Below are 23,344 nucleotides of genomic sequence, written 5' to 3' on the forward strand. Positions count from 1 at the left end.
TTCCAAGGGAAGTTGACCAGAACAGTAGAGCAGCTTTAAGATGTGGACTTAAATCTCCAGAAATCTTACATCTTAAAGCTGTTGAAATTGAGATAAACCAACATAGAGCACCCCCTAGAGAAAAGAAAATGGACTGCAGCCTTTTAGACCAATTGCAGTTTTTGAATAGTCTTCAAAGGCGGACTCATGGAGAATGCATTGCAGTAGTCTGGCAGGAAAATGATGAAACAAGAAGTTTGTCCTGAGAAGTTAATGAACATAAAATTGCTTGAATTGTACAGTTGAAGCTAAGTAAGCCATAAAATATTGGGAAGACTGCCTATTTTGACTCCTAGTACAACTGCCACTGGGAGAGCATATAAGAATAAAGAGGTTGCCAGTCCAAATACATGAAATGGCTAGAATCAAGGAAGGGAGACTCAGCATTTAAAACCTGACCAAAGCAAAATAAAATTGGGTCTTATCATGCAGGAAATGACTTTTAACAGATGAATTTTCCGCTTTCCTCTGAAGCTGTATGATTCTTACTTACAATTATTAAATTTATTTATTTAATGTAATTTAACTGTTTAATTTTATCACTCGTAAACAAAAAAGTGTAATTTCAGAAGAACTGGAAAATCAAAATCTCCTAGATTAAGTTGTGATAATGAAAAGGGTCCACCCTGACTTGATATCTAAAAACCCAAATTTTAGGGATTTTAGTTTTCAAAATCTAGAAAGATATAAATGACACTGACCCTTTGTTGCCCTTTATGCACGATGGCCTAATTTAATACAGAACACTGCCCTTTTGTCCAATAATAGGAACAAAAACATTTCAAATTGCCCCAAACTGAATTACAGCTTTTCTTTTCCAGAAATGATGTTATTTGAGTTTGCAGGCTGTTTCTGATAAACTATTGTTGCTATAGACACTCAGTCTGGGGTCAACTTTGTGCAAATCATAGAGTTCCTTTTCCAACAATTCTTCTATTATCAGGCTGAATTATTGGACCGCACTTTCACTTTTGCTCAGTAATACAGGTGCAAAACATTTCATTTACAGAACCTGTTCAGTCTACCGTGCCAGCAAGCAGAGGAGTTTAAAAATCTTTTGATTGAGTCCTTGTTGTATGCCTCAAAACTTGACACCAGCTTAGATATAAGTATTGAGGCTACACAAATTCTTTGCTAGAATATTAAGAATTTTGGGACCTGTGGTTCCAACAGCGTTGGGAAGATGCCAAGGGAAACCTATTGCTAACATTTAACCTTGATATTAATTTGTCTTTATTATTAGTATTGATAGTGACTAGTTTACATTGTATAAATACTGCTACAACTAGCTAATGTGGGGGGGAGGAAGAGGAGGAGGAGGAGGACGAATCCAACAATATTCTGTTCTTGGCTGAGAGTTGTTTTAAATCTTCAGAAATGTAAATTAAGTTTATGCAGCAAAGGTATACAGGCAATATTTATTATGTTTTCTTTCAAATAGAGCACTATAGCTATCTAAAAATAGCCCTCTTTTATTAGCCCCTTTCATTCCACAAGGCATTTTCAGCAATTCCATTATTACAGAAATAGAAGGGTTTTTATTAAAGCTTGGTTGATTCTGTTGGCATTGGTGGTTTTACAAAGTGGATATTGTAATAGGGCCATAACTTCGAGTGCATTTATGCACGTAGTTCAACTGCAGCAGATGATCTGAGATATGTTTTCATTACAATATTCACTTTATAACTGAGACAGATTTTATATATAAGGGACGCGGTGGCTCAGTGGGTTAGGACACTGAGCTTGTCGACCAGATGGTCGGCAGTTTGGCGGGTTGAATCCCGAGTGCCGCGTAACAGAGTGAGCACCTGTTACTCGTCCCAGCTTCTGCCAACCTAGCAGTTCGAAAGCATGTAAAAATGCAAGTAGAAAAATAGGGACCACTACGGTGGGAAGGTAACAGCGTTCTGTGCGCCTTTGGCGTCTAGTCATGCCGGCCACATGACCACGGAGACGTCCTCGGACAAACGCTGGCTCTTCGGCTTTGAAATGGAGATGTTAAGCATTCAGAATACACTTGCTTAGTCCCAGACATGGGACAAATCTTATTCCCTGTTTCAGCCTAGCCCAAGGCCATCGGTGGTCTCCCTTTATTCTATATATATATGTGTGTGTGTGTGTGTGTGTGTGTGTGTGTGTGTGTGTTTTAAATGTTTGTTAAGTATTTAGAATGCACTTGCTTGGTCCCACACTCGGGACATACCTTATTTCCTGTTTCAGCCTAGCCCAAGGCCATTTACAGGCAGTAGCCACAGCAGTGGCAGCTCATATTTGTGTAAATTTTTTGGCTTGCTAACAAAGAATAAAGGGAGACCGATATGATCATTTCAAACTTATTTGTTCTCATCAAGTCAGCCATACCCTTCTGAGATTCGAACCTGGGCCGACTGCGTCTTAAGCGGTTGTTTAATTTAACCCCTAGGCCACAGTCAGTCTCTCTCTCTCTCTCTCTCTCTCTCTCTCTATATATATATATATATATATATATATATATATATATATATATATATATATATATATATATATATATATATATATATATATATATATATATATATTACTGGAAGAGCAGGTAAAATGAGAAGGCAGAGCAGATTTGATTGGAACAGATTATTTAAATAAATATGTATTACAAAGAGTGCTCAGGATTTGTTTTCTGGGCTGCATGCAAACAACAGAAACTTTTTGGATAGAATGGAAATCTTATAGGGGGTTTTTTTCTGAAAGAAGAAAAAAATTGAATTGAGGACTTTTGGATTTGATGTGAAGTATTTGTAAAATAGATGAGAGAGAAACAATAGGAATGTAATTAGCTAGAACTAAGGAGAAATTTCCTGACAGTTAGAACAATTAATCAGTGAAACAACTAGCCTCCAGAAGTTGTAGAGACTCCAACATTGGAGGTTTTTAAGAAGAGACTGGACAACCATTTGTCTGAAATAGTATAGGATTTCCTGTTTGAGCAGGGGGTTGGACTAGAAGACCTCCAAGGTCCCTTCCAACTCTGTTATTTTGTTGAAAAGAAGGCCGGAAATCACTTATATATTTCTTAAATTTAGTTTCCTTTTTCTTTTTTTCTTGCCCTTTTTTCTTTTCTTTTCTTTTTAGTTTATCTTTTACCCTATAAAAAGTCAATACATATAAATAAAAGGATTTGTTTTCCTGTCTGATGTCCCTAATATGAGAAAGAATTTTTTTCTTGGAAATATTTTTTTCTTGGAACTGGGGTCGGGGCGGGGGGGGGTGGTGGAGTGTGTGTGGATTTTAAAATGTAAATTAAGCAAATATCGAGTGCATCCCCTTAACCCCATTCTGACCCTTGTACCATAATCTTATATAAGTAATGCATTTTTCCTTGGTTGGAAAGGTTGAGGTCAAAAGCAATAAATCTTGCTTTCTCATTAGGATTTTTTGTAGTAATTATGTCTGCTTCCCTCATGCAGTATATAATGGAGGTTTTGTTATTGCATTATTGATTTATTTCTCTTTGTAATTCTGTTATACTAATATACCAGCCTGGATTCCAATCTGATATCAGAACAATAATATCCATTCGATTATCTAGTAAAGACATCTGTAGACCCGCAAGAGATCCATTAATGGGTAGCTAGGCCTATATCCAGTGCGAACTTTCTTCTGGACATCTGCAATATCTTCTCTAATTTAGTTTCTCCTTTGGGTGTTATTCTCCCATTTTAAAAATTTGTGCTTTTTCTCCATTTCTAAAAATGGCAACCAGCCATTCAACAGTTGGCTTTATTCTTAAATCAGGATTTCCCTGGTATATTAATTTTTGCTCCAAAAGACACATTAGGATTTATTTTCTGGTTAGGTCTTATTTTCAGGAAAATATGGTACTAAATGTGTCCGTCTGGCTGACGATCTTAACTGGGGCTTATTTTTTGGGTGGGGCTTATTTCCGGGGAAACACACTATGTTTGTCCAATGAATTAGACATGAATCAGTCTCACAAAATATGATGCTTTGTTGTAACACCATGTTCTGTTTACATATAGTCCTCGACTTACAACCATTTAGCGATTGCTGGAAGTGACAACGGCACTGGAAAAATGACTTACAATTGGTCCTCACACTTATGACCATTGCAGCTTCCTCGTGGTCATGTGATTAGAATTTGGGTGCTTGACAACCGACATGTATTTACGATGGTTGCAGAGTGTTGGGGTCATACGATCGTTGTTTGATACTTTCTCAATCAGCTTCTAACAAGCAAAGTCAATGGGGTGGGGGGAGGGGGTAGTAAGAAAACACACACACACACAGAGTCCTTTTTACTATGCCCCCCCCAAATCACAAGAATGAAACTCAGGAAAAGAAATACAGAAACAATGTTTCACTCATGAAACCCCTGGCTATTGTGAAAAGTGGAAACATTGAATCAGGCCTGTTGATTCAGAAAGAGAGCTGGGTGGAGGTAATAGACAGACTAAACATAAGAAGGTAAAATTAATTACATTGGTTTGACAGGATTAAAACCCAAGGAAGTCACTACTAGCTTTTGCAAAACAAGCTAAAGAAGTCTAATAAAAGAACACAAAGCAAACCTCCAAATTACAAAATGCTGTAAAACTGTACAAAAATCCTTGTACTCATCAAATCAATTTGTCAGCTGTCCCAGAACTGCATGTTGTTGCTGGTTCTACTCATCAATAAAAAGACTTTCTTTCTTAAGCAGCCTCCATTTTTTTTCCTGGCTTGGAAATGGACCTGATTTTTTCTTTGAACAGGGGGATGCTTAATGACCACATAATTAGCAACTGCAGTGATTCACTTAGCAATGATGGCAAAAAAAGTTCATAAAATCAGGCACGACTTACTTAACAACTGCCTTGATAAACAATGGGAATTCTGATTCCAACTGTGGTTGTACGTTGTAAGGGCTGTTGTGAGGGTTACTTTTATACAGTGCTTTTTTGTAAAAGAAAAAGGTGCCGGAACTCACACATGTCATACAACCCACCTTGCCTACCCTACAAGGTTCCATCCAAATACGGTGCCGGAACTCCGTTCTGAGCGTTCTATGAGAAAAAAAGCCCTGCTTTTATATAGTTCATGCTTTCAGTGTGTTGTGGTTTATCATGGCCTCCTGATTATTGAAACTACAACTTCCAAAATTCTTTGCTAACACTGCAGTGGAATTCTGGGAGCTGTGGTCCAAGATGATTGCTAGACACCAGATTGCAGAAACTGGTGGATCGCGTATTCAGGAACAGGCGAAAGTTTGTGTAGTGCTCAGTTAAGCACAGTCCAGTTTCCAAACTCTCCCTGTTTGTTTTGACTTAAAACTGAAGATGAAAAACAACAGGGGACCTCTTTTTTTGGAAGATTTTTTTTTCCTGCAGGTTACAGAAGTGCCAAGGAATCCCTACCACAACCAGAAACTTTGCTGTATCACATTAGTTCTTTGCTGTAAATCCAGAAGGAAGCAAGGATTTTACCTGAATAAGAATTGCTGATCAGGGTGGGAACCTTAAACCCTTTCAACCTATGATCTTAATAAAACAGCCTGTTGCTCCCCGGCTTTCCAAATAAATGAGAAAACAACTGTCAGGTGGGAGGAATACTGGAATGCACACATTAAATCAGAAGCTCAGTAAAATCATTTAGCAACATTTAGAACAGAAATGTCAAACACAAGGCCCGGGGGCCGGATCCGGCCCGCGAAGTGGTTTCATGTGGCCCGCAAAGCCATCCTGGAAACAGTGAGGGAACGGCCCCCACTGCCTTGGCCCTGGCCCAGAGACCCTCCTTCTGCCAGAGACCCTCAGATCTGTCCCACTCCTGGCCAGGCCCCCATAGGCACCCTTCATGCGAACGATGTAGAGCTGGCCACGCCCACCCAGTAGGCCGTACGCACTCTAGCCACGCCCACCCAGTAGGCCATGCCCACCCTGGCCTTACCCACTCGGCCCCCCGAGGGCAACCGCAATGCTGATGCGGCCCTCAATGAAATTGAGTTTGACACCCCTGATTTAGAAGGTTGTGGATTTCCCTTCTGTCTAGAACAGGGGTCTTCAAACATGGCCCTTTTATGACTTGTGGACTTCAACTCCCAGAATTCCTCAGCCAGCATGCCTTGCTGAGGAATTCTGGGAGTTGAAGTCTACAAGACATAAAAGGGCCAAGTTTGAAGACCCCTGGTCTAGAAGATGAAAATAGGAAGATCACCAGTTGCATTTGTCACGCGGAGTTACAGAATTGTAAACTTAGAAGGGACCACAAAGGCCATCTAAGAGGCAATCTAAGAAAAGACTATCTAAGGCCATCTAAAAATGGCCGTCTAAGAAAGACCAACTATTAGAAGCGACCACAAAGGCTAATCCTCTGTTACATGCATGGGGGGAAAAATGATAAATGAGAGCTGATTGTCCAGCCTCTTCTTTTTCACTTTACAAATTTTATAAAATACAATATAAAATACAAAGGAAAATTAAAAATTATGGAAAACTAAGGGAAGGAAAAGGGGAAGAAGAGAAAAAGAAAAAAGGCGTCGACCTCCAACTCTTTTTAGCACAGTAAAAGATAATAACATTAGAATCTCAACTTTTTTACTTTTATAAATAGTATATGCTAACCATTTCTGTGACAACAAACCTGTCTAATCAGCAAGAACAAAATAAAAGTTCCAAGGCTTTTCCCCATCATTTCCAAGTAGAAACAAAACTAAATATATTTTCTTCTTTGGATAAAGGAATCAAATGATTGCAGATTCTTCTTAAAAAGCATTGTGTATATATGTGTACATATATATGTGTACATATATGTGTACATATTCAGCCTGAGGATGACGGATGAGATTTCGTCGAAACGTCACCCTGATACCTCCAATTCTACGTGGGAAAAAACACGAATGACCAAAGATCTACATACAAACACCAGCGAAAACCTCAGAAAACACACACACACATACACACACACACACACACACACACAGAGAGAGAGAGAGAGAGAGAGAGAGAGAGAGAGAGAGAGAGAGAAGGTGTATCAGGTGATGTCTGCATGATGTGTTTAGAGCACTGCCTGTTTTTATATATATATGTGTGTGTGTGTGTGTGTGTGTGTGTGTCTTTTCTGAGGTTTTCGCGGGTGTTTGTATGTAGATCTTTGGTCATTCGGTTTTTTTCCCACGTAGAATTGAAGGAATAAGAGCAACGTTTCGACGAAATCTCATCCGTCATCCTCAGGCTGCTGGCTTCAGCTTCCTTCTTCTGGGAGAAGCATGTGGTAGTGGCTGTTTGTTCCTGGAACAAACAGCCACTACCACATGCTTCTCCCAGAAGAAGGAAGCTGAAGCCACCAGCCTGAGGATGACGGATGAGATTTCATCGAAACGTTGCTCTTATACCTTCAATTCTACGTGGGAAAAAACCTGAATGACCAAAGATATATATATATATATATATATATATATATATATATATATATATATATATATATATATATATAAACAGGCAGTGCTCTAAACACATCATGCAGACATCACCTGATACACCTTCTCTGCTGTAATCTCCTTCTACATGCAAAATAAAGGTATTTCGGATGATCAAGGTATTTTATGAGTTCTACTGCCTGGAAAGGGCCGTTAATTGTGATAAAATTCGCTTAAACAGACCAGCGCAAGGGTCTTAACAAGGAATCAAATCACTAATACGACAACTTGGTTCCAGAACACCCCTGTATTGCCTTTCTTGTTGTACAAAGGCATTCCAACATTTCAGCTCCAATCTTTAGCTGGAGGGGATGGATTCATTGTCAGAAAGATCTGTCTCTGCATTAAAAACAATACTATAACAAGGTGGTCACTATGTTCCTCAATAGGATGGTCAGTCTGAAACAGGAGTGCAGTCTTTTTAGCCACAAAGTTGTCAGGCTGGGCGTGCAGAATAAAAAGGACCTTGCATTAGGCTGCAGTCATCCATCCAAAACAGGTATGTGAATTGTTTTGAATTTCTCCAGCCCTAAAAAAACAGTACAGGATTAAGCCTTTGTTATTGCTGATGGTGCATTTCCTACCAGGATGTGCTTCCTGTATCATGATTGTGTATTCTATATAATGTTGTTTTCATTTGCAAGAATAATTATAAACTGAAAGCAGAGACAGGCTTCTTTGTATCCCACAGATTAATTGTTGCAATTGGGGGGGGGGGGCTCATAAGCCTTCAAGAAGAAGGGGATATGCAGAGAGGACGCAAATTAATCAAAATAGTGGTCAGGACTTTGGGATAAAAACCTGCACCCTTTTAACATCTTCATGGATATTTGATGGTGCAGTCAGGGCCACCATCCTGATTTTTTTTTAACAACCCTAGCCCACACCCCAAATATCCCTCAAAATAACAAGAAGGGAAGGAACACAGTTTATTAGGCAAGAGAGAGAGAGAGAGAGAATTCTTCTGCCTATGTAAACTCATATTTTACTTGATGTTTTCTCTCTTATGAAGCAGTGCAGTAGTAAGTCTATACTGATGTGTTTCTGTTATGTGTCTCTGAAGTTGCTTAAATTTAATATGAGGCCTACCACATACTGTAGCTTTTATCAAGAAAATAAATGCTCGGAGTTGTTTAGAGTTGAGCAGCATAGAAATATAAGAGAAAGATAGACAGACAGACAGACAGATAAACTGAATTATAGTCAGAAACAGAATGAATTATAGATAGAATGATTGATAGCTAGATAGTGATAGAATGACAAAGATAGAATGACTGAATGATAAAATCATGGAGGTAAAACAATAGACAGAATGATTGAATGACTAATAAAATAATTGAACAGAATTACAGTTAGAAGGAATGGCTGAATAAATGATAGGATGGATGGACGGATGGATAGATGGATGGATGGACGGACAGACGGACAACAGGATTACAGGAGATCTTCTAGTCCAACTCCCTGCTCACACAGGAAACCTTATACCATTTCAGACAAAAAGATAGACAGACAGACAGACAGATAAAAACCTAAGGTTGCTTTCTTGGCACCTTTTGGTCAGACCTGGGTCTATCCAATTTCTTCTCCCTCCTGTTGATAAGGAATGACTGAATGATAAGACATAACGACTGAACTATAATAGATCGAACGCTTGAATGCTAGTTACAATGACAGATGGATAGACAGGCAGAGAGACAGGACAGCCTCTACAGCCCTTCCATTGTTTTGGATGCCTTCCACTCCCGCCATCTCCAAACACCCAGGTCCATATGAATTACGCCAGGTAGAGAACGACTGCCTATTTCCCACGCACGCCATCTCTCTCTCTCTCTCTCTCTCTCTCTCTCTCTCTCTCTCTCTCTCTCTCTCTCTCTCTCTCTCCCCCTCCCTCCCTCCCTCCCTCCCTCTCTCTCTCTCTCTCTCTCTCTCTCTCTCTCTCTCTGTCTTGCCACAGTCGCCTAGCCTGGCCAAAAACCGCCTCCATTCCTTGAAAGCCAAAGGGGAGGGGCAGGAGGGAGAAGGAATTGGACGGACCCGGGACTGACCCCCCCCCAAAAAAAACGTGCCCAGAAAGCCCCCTCAGAGAGAGACCAATTTCTGTTTGGAAAGAAGCGGGGGGAGGGCGGGGGCGAGCCCCGCTTCCCCGCAGCTGGGAATGGTTTCTCCTGGGTTAGGCGACGGGAGACCCCTTGGTAGATTCCGCTCATTTCAGCCAGAGCGAGCCAAAGAGCGGAGCGCAGGAGACATGCGGGCGCCGCGCAAGCAGCCGCCGCCACTGGGCGGTTAGCGGGCCGAGATTTGGGGTGGGTTGGGTTGGGTTGGGGCGTCCAAAATGCATCGCGGCTCTGGAAACGACCTCGCCGTCAGGCCGGGCGGGCGGGCGGGCGAGCCTCGCCGCGGGGGATGTGGCGAGAGCCGCCCGCGCTAAAAGCAGGTGCGATCCGGCAGGCTTTGTCGCGGTGGGAGTGGCACCCGGCATTGTCCCCGCGGCGGCGGCGGAGGAGCTGCTTCCCGCTCCGGCAAGCGTCTTGGAGAAGGTGCGGGCTCGCGGTCTGGAGGCTGCGCCGTCTTTCCGGGTGTGAAATGCTGGTTTGGCTGAAAGAAGAAGAAATGTCGCATCGGGAACTCAGCCAGCGCCTGGCAACGGTCATCACCCATGTGGGTAAGGATGGCATCGCTTCCCTCCACCCGAGGTTCCTTCTGCCCGGTTGGGGGGGGTGGTGGTGGTGGTGGTGGTGGAGGGTAATCGCCGCCCTCTTGGCTTGGGTGATGCCCGGAAGGTTGGGAACCTTTTGTAGGTCAGTGTTACGGGTGGATGGGGTGGGGGGGGGGGTGGGAGAGCTGGGGAGGAAAGAAGGGGGGGATGGAAAACATTTTTTTATTTTTATTTTATTTTTTGGCACTGCATGTTGGCCCGAGCTGGCTCCTTCATTACCGTTTATTATTATTATTATTTTTATTATTTTTATTATTTTTATTATTATTATTATTATTATTATTATTATTATTATTATTATTATTATTATTATTATTATTATTATTATTATTATTATTATTATTATTATTATTTTATTTTCCAAGTTGGAATGGATTCATGAATTTCCCTCCGCGGGTTCTCAGCAAGCTTAGGATGCTGCTGGCTTTTAGCATCCTTTTTATTATTAATGATCCAAGAGGAATTGCCGTTTTCTTTGGTTTTGAATGGAAATTGCCTCCCTGTTGCCCTTTAACTGATAAATTCTGGGAGGCAAAAACAGCTGCGGAGGGGAAGGGAGGGGAGGGGGAAAGCCACTCTGTGGCTCCCATCTCCCACAGGTGAGCCTTTCCGCCATCGACGCAGTCTCTGCAACGGGAAGCAGGAAATCAGGAAATCGCCAAGGCAGGCTTGGCTTGGTCCCAATTGGTCTTTGATCCAACTCGGAGCACTGAATGGGGGACACTTTCTCTGGCGAAGCTCCTCAGCAAAGACAGCTGTGCCACGGGTGGCATCTTGCAAGGAAAGCAGGGCTGAGTTGGAAAATGCTCCAATCCCAGCCAGAAGAGGCTTTGTTAGTGTGTGTGTGTTAGCTTGTGTCTCCACTAAGTGCATACAGGGAGGAGGGGGGGGGCAGAAATTAACATTCTTTGCTAATTCCATGGTTTGGTTCAAATGTTCCTGCAATGGAGCTTCCCAACCTCAGCAACTTTTAAGACTTGTGGACTTCAACTCCCAGAATTCTCCAGGCGGCATGCTGACTGAGGAATTCTGGGAGCTGAAGTCCACGGGTCTTAAAGTCACCCGAGGTTGAGAAACATCACTGTAGAGAGAATGTTCCTTTTCCTTGTTGCTGCTGTAGATTGCTTAATTTCTCTCTCTGGGTCTCTGGCAAATTGTTATAGAGCAAGGGATGATGGAAGCAAGGGCTGGAAGATCAGGCTTTAATGACGGAAGGCATTTCTTGCAGGCAGGATCCAAAAAAGTCAGCCCCAGGTGGAACTTCCTCTGCACCATCAGAGTCATCAACTTGATTTTTTTTTACCATGTCCTGCAGACACTCCTGCTCGCAGGCCTATGTCATTGGAAGCTTGAAACGTCCTAAGGTTGTCATTTATTAATCTCTCTAAACAGACAGGTAAACAGAATGACTATTCTCATTTATTTTCCTCAACTTAAGGCAATGTTTCTCAACCTTGGCAACTTTAGGATGCATGAACTTCCAGATTTTTTTTACCTGGGGAATTCTGGCAGCTGAAGAATCTTAAAACTTGCCAAAGTTGCATCTTAAAAGTTGCAAGATTGAGAAACATTGCCTAAGGCACAGATAGGCAACCTCGGCTCTTTTATGACTCATGGACTTCAACTCCCAGAATTCCTGAGCCAGCTGGCTCAGGAATTCTGGGAGTTGAAGTCCATGAGTCATAAAAGAGCCGAGGTTGCCTACCCCTGGCCTAAGGTAAAGCTTTTTTTAGGGCATGCTTGGTTGTGATGACTTCATGGATTTATCCATCTATTTTCTTAGCTGAAGTAAGGAGGGTGGTTACTACCTTCTTTTAGAATATTGGTTTGATTTCTAGTCTAGCTTACCGCTCATGGATTTCCTGATAGTGTCCCATCCATGTGGGTTTTTTTTGGATTGATGGTTTTCAACTTCAGTAACTTTAGGATGTGTGAACTTCAACTCCCAGAATTCCTTGGCCACAATGCTGGTTGAGGAACTCTGGGAATTGAGATTCAGTCAGGAGAACCCAACGCAGCAGGAAATTTGTAATGATTAAAGTCCTATCCTGGATATTCGTGGGGGAATGAAAAAAGTCAAGACTTTCTAAATGATTATTAATATTGATGGGATATTTCTCTTTATTTCCAATGCTCTTAGGTTATCTGAACAATAGTTTGTCAATAATGTTTAATTCATACTGTATTGATACTGTTATATCAAAACAATATAATGCCTCAAAGTTTACACGATAATAAGGAAGAAAATAGGAGAAAATAAAAAAGGAGATATAAATGTCAAAGGTGGTCACACGATGAAAGCCTGTACACACAATAAAAAAAGGCGAGGCTTTGATTGTTCTATGGTAGTCAGTATCTTGATTTTTTTTTAACCCTGCTTAGTGGCCAGCTAAGCTATGACCTTCTACCTTGCTTGGAGCCAGTGGCAAAGCATAATTTTTAAAGTAATCTAGACTACCCTGGTGACGCAGTGGTTAGAATACCATATTGTAGGTAAACTCTGCTACAGCCTGATGGAGTTCAAGATTGTCTCAACCTTCCATCTTTTTGAGGTTGGTAAAATGAGGACCCAGATTGCGGGGGAGCAAATATGCTGACATGATAAACTGCTCAGAGAGTGCTGTAATGCTCTATGGGGAGGTACAAGTAATCCTCGACTTACGACCACAATTGAGCCCAAAATTTCTGTTGCTAAGTGAGATATTTGTTAAGTGAATTTTGCCACATTTTACGATCTTTCTTGCTACAGTTGTTAAGTGAATCACTGCAGTGATTAAGTTATTAACACAGAGGTTAAATGAAAGCTGGCTTCCTCCAGTCAGAACGTCGCAAAAAGTGATCATGTGACCCTGGGACACTGCAACCGTCATAAGTATGAATCAGTTACCAAGCGTCTGAATTTTGATCACGTGACTATGGGGATGCTGCAACAGTCATAAGTGTGAAAAACAGTCATAAGTCACTTTATTCAATGCCGTTGTAACTTGAACTGTCACTAAGTTGTAAGACAAGGACTATCTGTATATAAGTGCTATTGCTATTCTATACAGCACAGATGCTGAACTATTTTGACTCTGCTCACATCAGATTCCCTTCTGTCAATTGGGTTAATCCCCATAACATCTTTTTTTAAAAAAAAACAAACCTGCCTTTCCTGACAATTTAAGGCTCAAATGCCTCTTTCCACTAAGTGTGAAAGGTAATAATTTCAACTAATACGTTTCTCTCATGACAACAGCCCTATTTGTAAAACTTGCTCCAGAAATAAAAGGGAAGATTATTAAAGGAATAATAAATTAAAGAGCTTACAGCTGGCTTTGTACAGAGTTGCTTGGTGGTCTTCTGATTTCCCCCCCCCCCCAATATTATTGAAATATTGGATGGCACTCTAAAGCAGATCATCTAATAGAGGTAATCCTCCAAAATCAAAACTATGGAAATCTGCATGGTTATAAATTCAAGTGAGAAGTTTTTTTCCACTTCCGGAGTGTGTATGTGTGGGGTTTCCAGTGATATGAAATACCACACCAACACATAAGCACCCTTGTGGTGAGTTCAACCATTTCCATTTGAAAAGAGGGAATACATGTCTGAAATTCCTGGATATTTACCTGGGTGCTCAATTCTGTCTTTCCTCCAAATGGGAGAACATCCAATTTCCTTCCCCTTCTGTGTCTTTCTTGCCAATGACGTCAGGGTGGCAATTTATTGTGGAATATCACACACCTGGATTCAAGCCACTGCCAACTGCTGCAGGTTCAGCCTAATTAGGTTAATTTAGCTTGGAGATTTGTTGGAAAACCTGGTTGTGCAATTCCTATGAGAGCCATTTTCCTCTTACGTTTCTCTAAAAAGTTGATGGGGCCATCCATTTCATTCAAAAGCGTTCCTTTGCGTGAGGTAGGCCTCCATCTAAATGTGATTCATAAGTAATAAATAAATATAAATAATAAGTAAATAAAAAACTGTGTGGCAAGCAGAGGGTCACTGATGTATCTCTCTAAAGGCTGCTGCTTCTCCCTCATGACAGGAAGTTCTCGACTTACAATCACAATTGAGCTCAAGTTTTCTGTGGCTAAGCAAGACTGTTAAGTGAATTTTGCCCCATTTTACATTTCTTGCCCATGGTTGTTAAGTGGAGCACTGCAGTTGTTCATCCCCAAATTCCCAAGTCATCAATTTGATTTCCATACAAGATTTCCAGCTGGTTTGTTTCTTTGACCAAGATGCAATCGCTGAGGTTTATTTCCTTCTGCTGCATGTATCTGCCCCAGCACTCAATCTGGAGGGAAAAAAAATCTAGTGGAAATATATTCTTTTAGGATTTAATTGAGCATGGAAAGGCAGGGAGGTTGATATTGATGGCTGAAGAAAAGACATTCACATTTATTTTATAAGTACATAAATCAGTGTTTCTCAACCTTATCAACTATAAGATGTCTGGACATGGCTGGCTGAGGAATTCTGGGAGTTGAAGTCTACACATCTTATAGTTTTTAATGTTGGGGAACACTGACATAAATAAATGCATGGATGCCAATATAGGTAGTCCTCAACTTACAACAGTTCATTTAGTGACTGTTCAAAGTTACAACGGCACTGAAAAAAGTGACTTATGACGGCTTTTCACACTTATGACCATGGCAGCGTCCTCGTGGTCACGATCAAAATTCGGACGCTTGGCAACTGACTCATATTTATGACGGTTGCAGTATCCCAGGGTCATGTGATCCCCTTTTACAATTTTCTGACAAGCAAAGACAATGGGGAAGCCAGATTCACTTAACAATCATGTTACTAACTTAACAAATGCAGTGATTCACTTAACAGCTGTGGCAAGAAAGGTTGTAAAATGGAGCAAAATTCAGTGAATAAATGTTTCACTTACTAACAGAAATTTGGGACTCAATTGTGGTCATAAGTTGCGGATTACTTGTACCCCACTCACAAGAGGGGGAACAAAACAGAATAATTCTTCAGCAAAAATTCTTTGTTCTGAAGCACAGTTTGAAGGGGGGAAGCTATCTGATTACAAACCAACATGTGTCAGCTTATCAAAACGGAATGGAACCCTTTAAATGAAAATGTTAAATCACTAAAAATTCAAATAAATGGTACCAGAATGGCCCATAGTGTAAGTCAAACAGGCAACATTCAATAAAAATAACAAACATGGTTTTTAAAAAACCACAGTTCTATCAGGAATGTTGAGCGCATTTCTGAGAAAAAAGATTGGACAAAATTTGTTTGGAAGGGCAAATCTTTTTTGCTTTCTCGTTATGCTAACTACTTCTGAATATTTGGGCAGAATAGATTTAAAGGAAATACAAATAAATCTCCCACTAACCACCATCAGTCTTTCTCCTAGCTTCAGGCCATGAGCCAGGTACAAAAAACATTTGCATTCAGTCTCTTCCCACACTATTTGGTTACATTATTTGTCAGCCATAAAGGGGATTATTATCACCGCATAAGCATTGAAAGGGCTAGAGAAATTATACTGGCACAATTTCCTCACTAAGATTATTTTGCGCTGTTGGGGCTTTCAGCAATTAGTTACAAGTAGAATTTAAACAGTGGTTCTTTAGGTATTTAATATTGTGCAGTTTTATCCAATCCTCCCACATCCCAAACAAAAACCTTCTTGAAAGCTTCATTCAACAAAGTTCCGCTGCAACTTTCATTAAAAGCTTCCTTCTTTTAATACCTTTGATACATTATCTAAGGTAGGTTTTCAAAGCAGTAAACGTTTCCTTTGTTTTTATCCAGACAAGGTAGAAAAGGAAGAGGGGTCTGTAAGAAGTGATCCAAAATGGTTTTTAGTAAAGTGTCCCTAACAATCATGGTTTTAGGTATACCAAAAACACTATAGTAACTGGGAAGATTTTGCTTTCAGAAACCCAAAGAAACTATTTACTAGTTTTATGTCTTTCCATATTAGTTGAGGACTCTGTCTCTCTTTAGTGACTCTAGGACAGGTGTCTTCAAACTTGGCCCTTTTATGACTTGACTTCAACTCCCAGAATTCCTCAGCCAGGCATGCTGGCTGAGGAATTCTGGGAGTTGAAGTCCACAAGTCATAAAAGGGCCAAGTTTGAAGACCATGCTCTAGGAGATGAGCAGACTGAGCCTGAGGGAGGGCTCAGTCTCAAGTCCTTTCCCACCCACGAGAGATCTAAGTGCAGCCCATTTTGAATTCCACTCTTATCTACCACCAGTTTGCTTTGACTGTGAGTAATGCAGAATCTTGTAGGGAGTATTAACATGCAATAAACCCATATTCATTGGAAGCGCCTTGGCTTCTGTTTTCCTGTACTTGACAGACTCCCCAGTAAGATGATTTTGACGCGGTGGCTCAGTGGGTTAGGATGCAGAGCTTGTCGATCAGAAGGTCGGCAGTTTGGCGGGTCGAATCCCGAGTGCCGCGTAACAGAGTGAGTGCCTGTTACTCGTCCCAGCTTCTGCCAACCTAGCAGTTCGAAAGCACGTCAAAATGCAAGTAGAAAAATAGGGACCACTACAGTGGGAAGGTAACAGCGTTCCGTGCCCCTTTGGCGTCTAGTCATGCCGGCCACATGACCACGGAGACATCCTTGGACAACTGCTGGCTCTTTAGCTATGAAACGGAGATGAGCACCGGCCCCTAGAGTCGGAAACGACTAGCACGCATGTGCGGGGGAACCTTTACCTTTACCTTATACACAGCTAGGTATAAGATTTGTGATTGTATTCCCAATGATGTTGTCCAAAAGGTCTGAAATGGGTGAAGTGAGGTTTACGAAGGGTTTCTACTAGCTGCTAGACAAAATGGAATATTGCCATTCAAGAATAAAGATAGGTCCTCCACTTATGACCACAACTGGAACCAGAATTACCATTGCTAAGCAAGGCGGTTGCTAAGCGAGTTGCTCCTGATTTTACAACCATTACTGCTACAGTTGTTAAGCGAATTATTGCAGTCACAGTCATTAAGTGAATTTGGCTTCCCTCATTGGCTTTGCTTGTCAGCTGGAAAGGTCGCAAATATTGATCACATGACCCTGTGATGCTGCAACTATAATAAATTACTGCTGCTGGCCAAGTCCCCAAATTTTGAACCCATGCCCATGGGGATGCTGTGACGGTCGTAAGTGCAAGGATTGGTTGTCAGTCACTTTTTTCGGTTCCATTGTAACTTTGAATAGTAGCTAAATGAATGATTGTAAATCAAGGATTAGCTCTACGTCAGGGGTGTCAAACTCAATTTCATTGAGGGCCGCATCAGCATTGCGGTTGCCCTCAGGGGGCCAGGTGGGTATGGCCAGGGTGGGCGTGGCCTACTGGGTGGGTGTGGCTAAAGGGTGTATGGCCTACTGGGTGAGCATGGCCAGCTCTACATCATTTGCATCAAGGGTGCCTATGGGGGCCTGGGCAGGAGTGGGACAGATCTGAGGGTCTCTGGCAGGAGGAGGGTCTCTGGGCCAGGGCCAAGGCAGTGGGGGCTGTTCCCTCACTGTTTCCAGGATGGCTTCGCGGGCCGCATGAAACCACTTCGCGGGCCGGATCTGGCCCCCGGGCCTTGTGTTTGACATGTCTGCTCTACGTACTGTTTGGTTGCTGCACCTCAGACTCCTATGCTGTTAAGTGCTATCTGGAACTTCTGTTTTGACCAGTACCGGGCCAGCAACCGGGCCGCACAAAGAAGCAAAGCCCCATCCGTGGGAGGCAGGCAGCACACAAAACAATACCCCCTCCAGTCTGCGGAAAAACCTCTCTCCATTGAACCGGTCCCTGGGGCCCGAAAGCTTCGGGACCTCTGTACTGGAGGATATCCGAGGCAGTAGCTGATGTGTAACTGAAGTAGACAAGAGTAGACAGACTTTCATCAATCCAATGATCTGCAACTACGGAATAGTTCAAATAGCTATCTATCTGTCTATCTGTCTGTCTGTCTGTCTATCTAACTATCCATCCAGATAGACCTCGATGTGCGGCCATAGCTGAGCCCAAAATTTCGGTTGCTAAGTGAGACATTTGTTAAGTGAGTTTTGCCCCATTTTATGAGCTTTCTTGCTTCAGTTGTAAGTGAATCTGGCTTCCCCATTTATTTATTTTATTTTATTTTAATTCCATTTATATCCCGCCCTTCTCCGAAGACTCGGGGCGGCTTACAAGCTTAGCAGTAGCCTTCATTCTATGTATATGCCTGCTGATTAGGGCTTTCACACACACACACACCCAAGCGGCATTATTGCAAAGTCAGCTTAATTGCCCCCAACAATCTGGGTCCTCAGATTGACTTGGCTTGTCGGAAGGTTGCAAAAAGGGAACACTGCAGCCGTCATAAATATGAACCAGTGGCCAAGCATCTCAATTTTGATCATGTAAACATGGGGATGCTGCAAAGGTCATAACTGTGAAAAATGATCATAAGTCACTTTTTTCGGTGCCGTTTGTTGTAACTTTGAACGGTCACTAAACAAACTGTTGTAAGTCAAGGACTAATAATAATAATAATAATAATAATTTTATTTATATACCGCCCTTCTCCCGAAGGACTCAGGGTGGTGAACAGGGCAAGAATAAAAAATACAAAGTTACAAAAGTTAAAAAAAAAGAATTAAATATATGCCCACTAAAAACAGTAAATACAAATAAATACAAAAGTAAATACAAAATAAAACAGTAAATACAAAAACAGTAAATACAAATATTAAAATACCTGTATATATGATTGTGTATATATGTATATGCAGATGTGTGTGTGTGTGTGTGTATTTGTACCTTACAAATTTGGCAGTGAATGCACCTCATACAGGTAATCCTTGACTTATGACCAAAACTGAGCCCAAACTTTCTGTTGCTAAGCAAGACAGTTGTTAAGAGAGTTTTGCCCCATTTCATGACATTTCTTGCCACTATTGTTAACTGGATCACTGCAAGTGTTAAGTTAGCCACAAGACTGTTAAGTGAATCTGATTTCTTCATTGACTTTGCTTGTCAGAAGGTTGCAAACGGTGATCCACCTGACTCTGGGAGTGGCTGCATATTTATGACTGCAACTGTCATAAATATGGGCCAGTTGCCAAATGTCTGAATTTTGATCATTTGACCATCGGGATGCTGCAGCTGTTGTAAGTGTGAAATATGGTCATGTCACTTTCTTCAACGCCTTTGTAACTTCGAACAATCACTAAATGAATGGCTGTAAATCGAGGACTTTGTGTGTGGGGAGGTATGTTTCACCACTATAATCAACTGTTCTGTACCAGCCTACTACCGGCCCTGCAGATAAGGCAGGGACAACCCCTTTACAAGAAGGCAAGAGGCTGGAACTAAGCCTGCCAAATTTATGGACACAAAAGCAAACAGAGCAAAAACAAGACACGAACCATGAAACAGGAGCTATTCAAACGGTTGCCTTCAGCAAACCAGCCCTCCCACGCATTCCCCTTTTAAACAGTTCAGGGCGTGGCTTCTCTCTGCCTCCTTCCGAGGTGCCCCATTGCCTTCCTCTGTTTACTCCTGATTGACTGCCTCCTGCGTGGGGCGTCCTTGAACAGGGCCAGTTGTGGGTCATCTTCATCCACGCTGTCAGGCTCACACAGCTGGGTCTGCGTCGTAACCAGGTGGGAGGGGCCTGGCTGAGGGCTCTCATCAGCAAGCTTTCCAACACCCTCAGCAACCTCTCCAACACCCCCCTCCTCCTCCTCTAAATCAGCCGACCCAACTGCCGAACCCACAGGCTGACCCTGAATCACAACATCAACCTCAGCTTAGTCATAGCTTTGATTAATATTTTTGCAGGAAAAAGAATAGGTCTATACCAGGGGTAGGCAACCTTGGCTCTTTTATGACTCGTGGACTTCAACTCCCAGAATTCCTGAGTCAGCTATACTGACTCAGGAATTCTGGGAGCTGAAGTCCACGAGTCATAAAAGAGCCAAGGTTGCCTACCCCTGATCTATACTGTATATGCTCTTATCTGCCAAAGGCAGGATGAAAATGTATCCATATGAAAACTCTATTCAGAATTTATTTAATACATGCTCCTGCCCTTTGTCTGGACTACTCACTCACCTGCACTTTAACTAACCCTCAAGAGTCATATAAAACATCTCTTCTGAGTTCTCACATTTGCTCAGTGACAGATTCAGCCATGAATCATGATTTAGCTGTCTCAGCTTAGTAGAGGCCAGGAAAAGGACACTTTTTATGGTGACGAAATGGTTCCTTTCAAAAGTCTTTTACAAGCACATAGATCTTGAAGGCTGTCGAAGTTCACTATTCCTCTGGCTATTGCATAATAGCTTTTTATTCCATGGGGTTGACTGCAGAATTTTGCTTTATATTGATCTCTTAACACCTGGTTCATCTTGCGAGATAATCTGGTAAATGTTTAGTTGGTAGGTCGTCATGAAACTCCAGGACGAAAATCTAGCCTGAAAATAATGTAAAAATTAAAATCCCAGAAACAGCTACCAAGAAAAAAAAACCCCTCAATGTTTTAATAAAGTCTCCAGATGTGCAGCTTGATTATGAGAATGCTGCAACAATCTTTTAAGTGTGAAAAGGAGTTGTGAGTCACTTTTTTCAGTAACTTTGAAATGGTCACTAAAGAATGGTTGTAAGTCAAGGGCTACTTATACTTACGCGTTACTGCTTTTTAAAAAAAATATAGATTACAATAAAATGATTTTGATCTATCTATCTATCAGGGGTGGCACAGAAACTAGCCAATAAGCCTAAAAGGTTTAATTTCCCCAGTTGAACCACATTATTCTGAAAATCTAAACAGAAATACTTTCTCAAGTCTGTTCAGTGCAGGCTAGAAAACATTATGCCCATGTCTGCAGAGCAGTAAATCTTACAATAAATCAGTTTTGTGTTTTCCTGTACTGGAAAGTTAGCATGGGTTGTGCCAAAAGACTTCCTCCGTTGCTTAATATTTTGTTTCCTTCCTCTTATGCTTTTACATGAGAATTATGGGCATCTGTCATGATTAGCAGCCATACTTTGCATTAGGAATGTAAGCTGAACTGCTTTATTAACGGTGCCGCATTGTACACAGCCGGATATGCCTAGGTCAGCCTGGATATTGTTTTATGCAGTTTTCTCTACCCAGTATTTTAGGCACCATACCAAATTAAAACTGGGGTTGATGGGAAAAACATAACACAATCACTATTCAATCTGTTATTCCAGCTCGATGACCCATTGTGCCTTCGGTTTTTGAATCTCCATCCATTTGGATCAGGATTACGGGTCTTTTCCCAATACTACTACTAATATAATAATAAACCTTTATTGTCAAAGTACAACATGTGTACATTGAGATTAGCTGAGCCTCCCCCCGTGCTCTCTCCCCCCAACACACAGTGACAACAAACCCTCCATCCCACCACACTATGTGAACCAACTACACCACACACCGGCCTCCCAAGTCAATTCTGCAAGTCATTTAAAAGCCTAACAGCCCACGGATAAAAGCTATTTTTCAGCCTGTTGGTACGGCTGGCTATATTCCTATATCTCCTACCGGATGGTAGGAGAGTAAAGAGATACCGTCCAGGGTGTGAGTCATCCCTGAGAATCTTCCTCACTCTTCCAAGGCAAGGAGCCCTGGCGATGTCATCCAGTGGTGTCAGGGAACAGCCCACAATGTCTTGTGCTGTGCTCACTACCCTCTGTAATACTTTCCTATCCGCGGCTGTCAGACCAGCATACCAAACCACAATACCATATGAGAGGACGCTCTCTATGGTAGACCGGTAAAAGAGGGTCATTAGCTGTTGTTCTACCCTGTTCTTCCGCAAGACCCTAAGAAAGTGAAGCCTCTGTTGGGCCTTTCTAGCCACCTGAGTTGTGTTAACTTTCCAGGTCAGATCTTCACAGAGGTAGACTCCCAGAAATTTAAAGGAGGAAACTCTCTCTACGCTAAGCCTCATTTCTCCCCCAGGTCAAGAATGAGACAGTCATCGGTGCTCTTTAGCTGGCTGGAGATTAAAGTTACTTTTAATAATAGTAAATAATAATATATTAAACTTGTATGAACCAACTCTGGGAGGCTCATGACAGCCAAACAAGGGAATTGCAATCAACCTAATGACATTGAAATTGAGGATAGCGAAGGTGATAAAGTGAGGGGGGGTCACATCTCTCTCTGCCCAATACTGCGTGTGCTGTTCACTGGGCCTGCTGAAGCATCTGGGTGGTCTTCAAGGGCAGCCCCATGTACAGAACATTACAGCAGTCAAGCTGCAAGGTGATTAGGGCAGGGGTCCCCAACCCCAGGCTGTGGGCCTCAACCAGGATGCCAAAGCGGCAGGTGAGCGCACGAAGCTTCAGTTGCGCATAGGTGGGATTTAGGTTGCACATGCAAAACCATTCCCCCCGCCGCCACCAAAAGCCACTGCCACTGGTCCCAGAAAGATTGGAGACTCCTGGACTGGGGCATGAGCGACTGTCTGAAGGGCCCTCTGATCTGCAAAAAAAAAAAAAATGCAACTGGTGTATCCATTTCAGTACAGGAATTCTAGCTTCCTGTGAGATTTTTTTTTTTAATCCCATTTATATCCCGCCCTTCTCCGAAGACTCAGGGCGGCTTACAATTTAAAGCACAAACCAATGTGCTTAGCAATAACCTTCATTCTATGTATATGCCTGCTTATTAGGGCTTTCGCCCCCCCCCCCAAGCGGCATTTTTACAAAGTCAGCTTATTGCCCCCAACAATCTGGGTCCTCATTTTAAAGGATGTGGTTTTCTTTAAAGGCTCAAACATTACAAAATTTGCGGTAAGGTTCAACAATCAAACAAACTCCTAAATGCCTCTAAGCTAAGGTAAAACCACTTAATGAAATCCCCCCCAAATAACACGACTTAACCACCCCCCCAAATAACACAAAATGAAAACCATAAACAGGAGCAGGAACATTACTTTATCAGCACATCGATCTTCCTCAAGTATGCCTAAACTTGTTATTTCGATGAGTTTAAGAATCTTGAGGGGTTGTTTTTTTTTTACTCTTTAAAAAGCCGAAGGACTAAATATTCTAAGCCAGGCAAGCGAATAGGAACCAGATGGCAATTTCTCCATTGCAAATCACTCTTAATAAGACTGAATTGTAGTAAAGGAAAAAAAACCAAGGGTTGATGGTGA

The 23,344-nt window shown here is 41.9% G+C and overlaps 1 protein-coding gene across 1 annotated transcript in view; it reads left to right on the plus strand.

Annotated features, from left to right (window-relative positions):
* Nucleotides 1–10,072: 10,072 nt before the first annotated feature.
* MCF2L2 (MCF.2 cell line derived transforming sequence-like 2) overlaps nucleotides 10,073–23,344 on the plus strand; it is a gene marked incomplete at its 5' end in the record, with an annotated part of 214,247 nt that continues 200,975 nt past the window's right edge. Inside the window, one exon of the mRNA XM_081329835.1 lies at nucleotides 10,073–10,151. Coding sequence (XP_081185961.1) covers nucleotides 10,073–10,151 — 79 coding nt within the window. The remainder of the gene's footprint in view (nucleotides 10,152–23,344) is intronic.

This window comes from Vipera berus, assembly GCF_964194415.1.
Source record: "Vipera berus genome assembly, chromosome: 5".
Taxonomy (NCBI): domain Eukaryota; kingdom Metazoa; phylum Chordata; class Lepidosauria; order Squamata; family Viperidae; genus Vipera; species Vipera berus.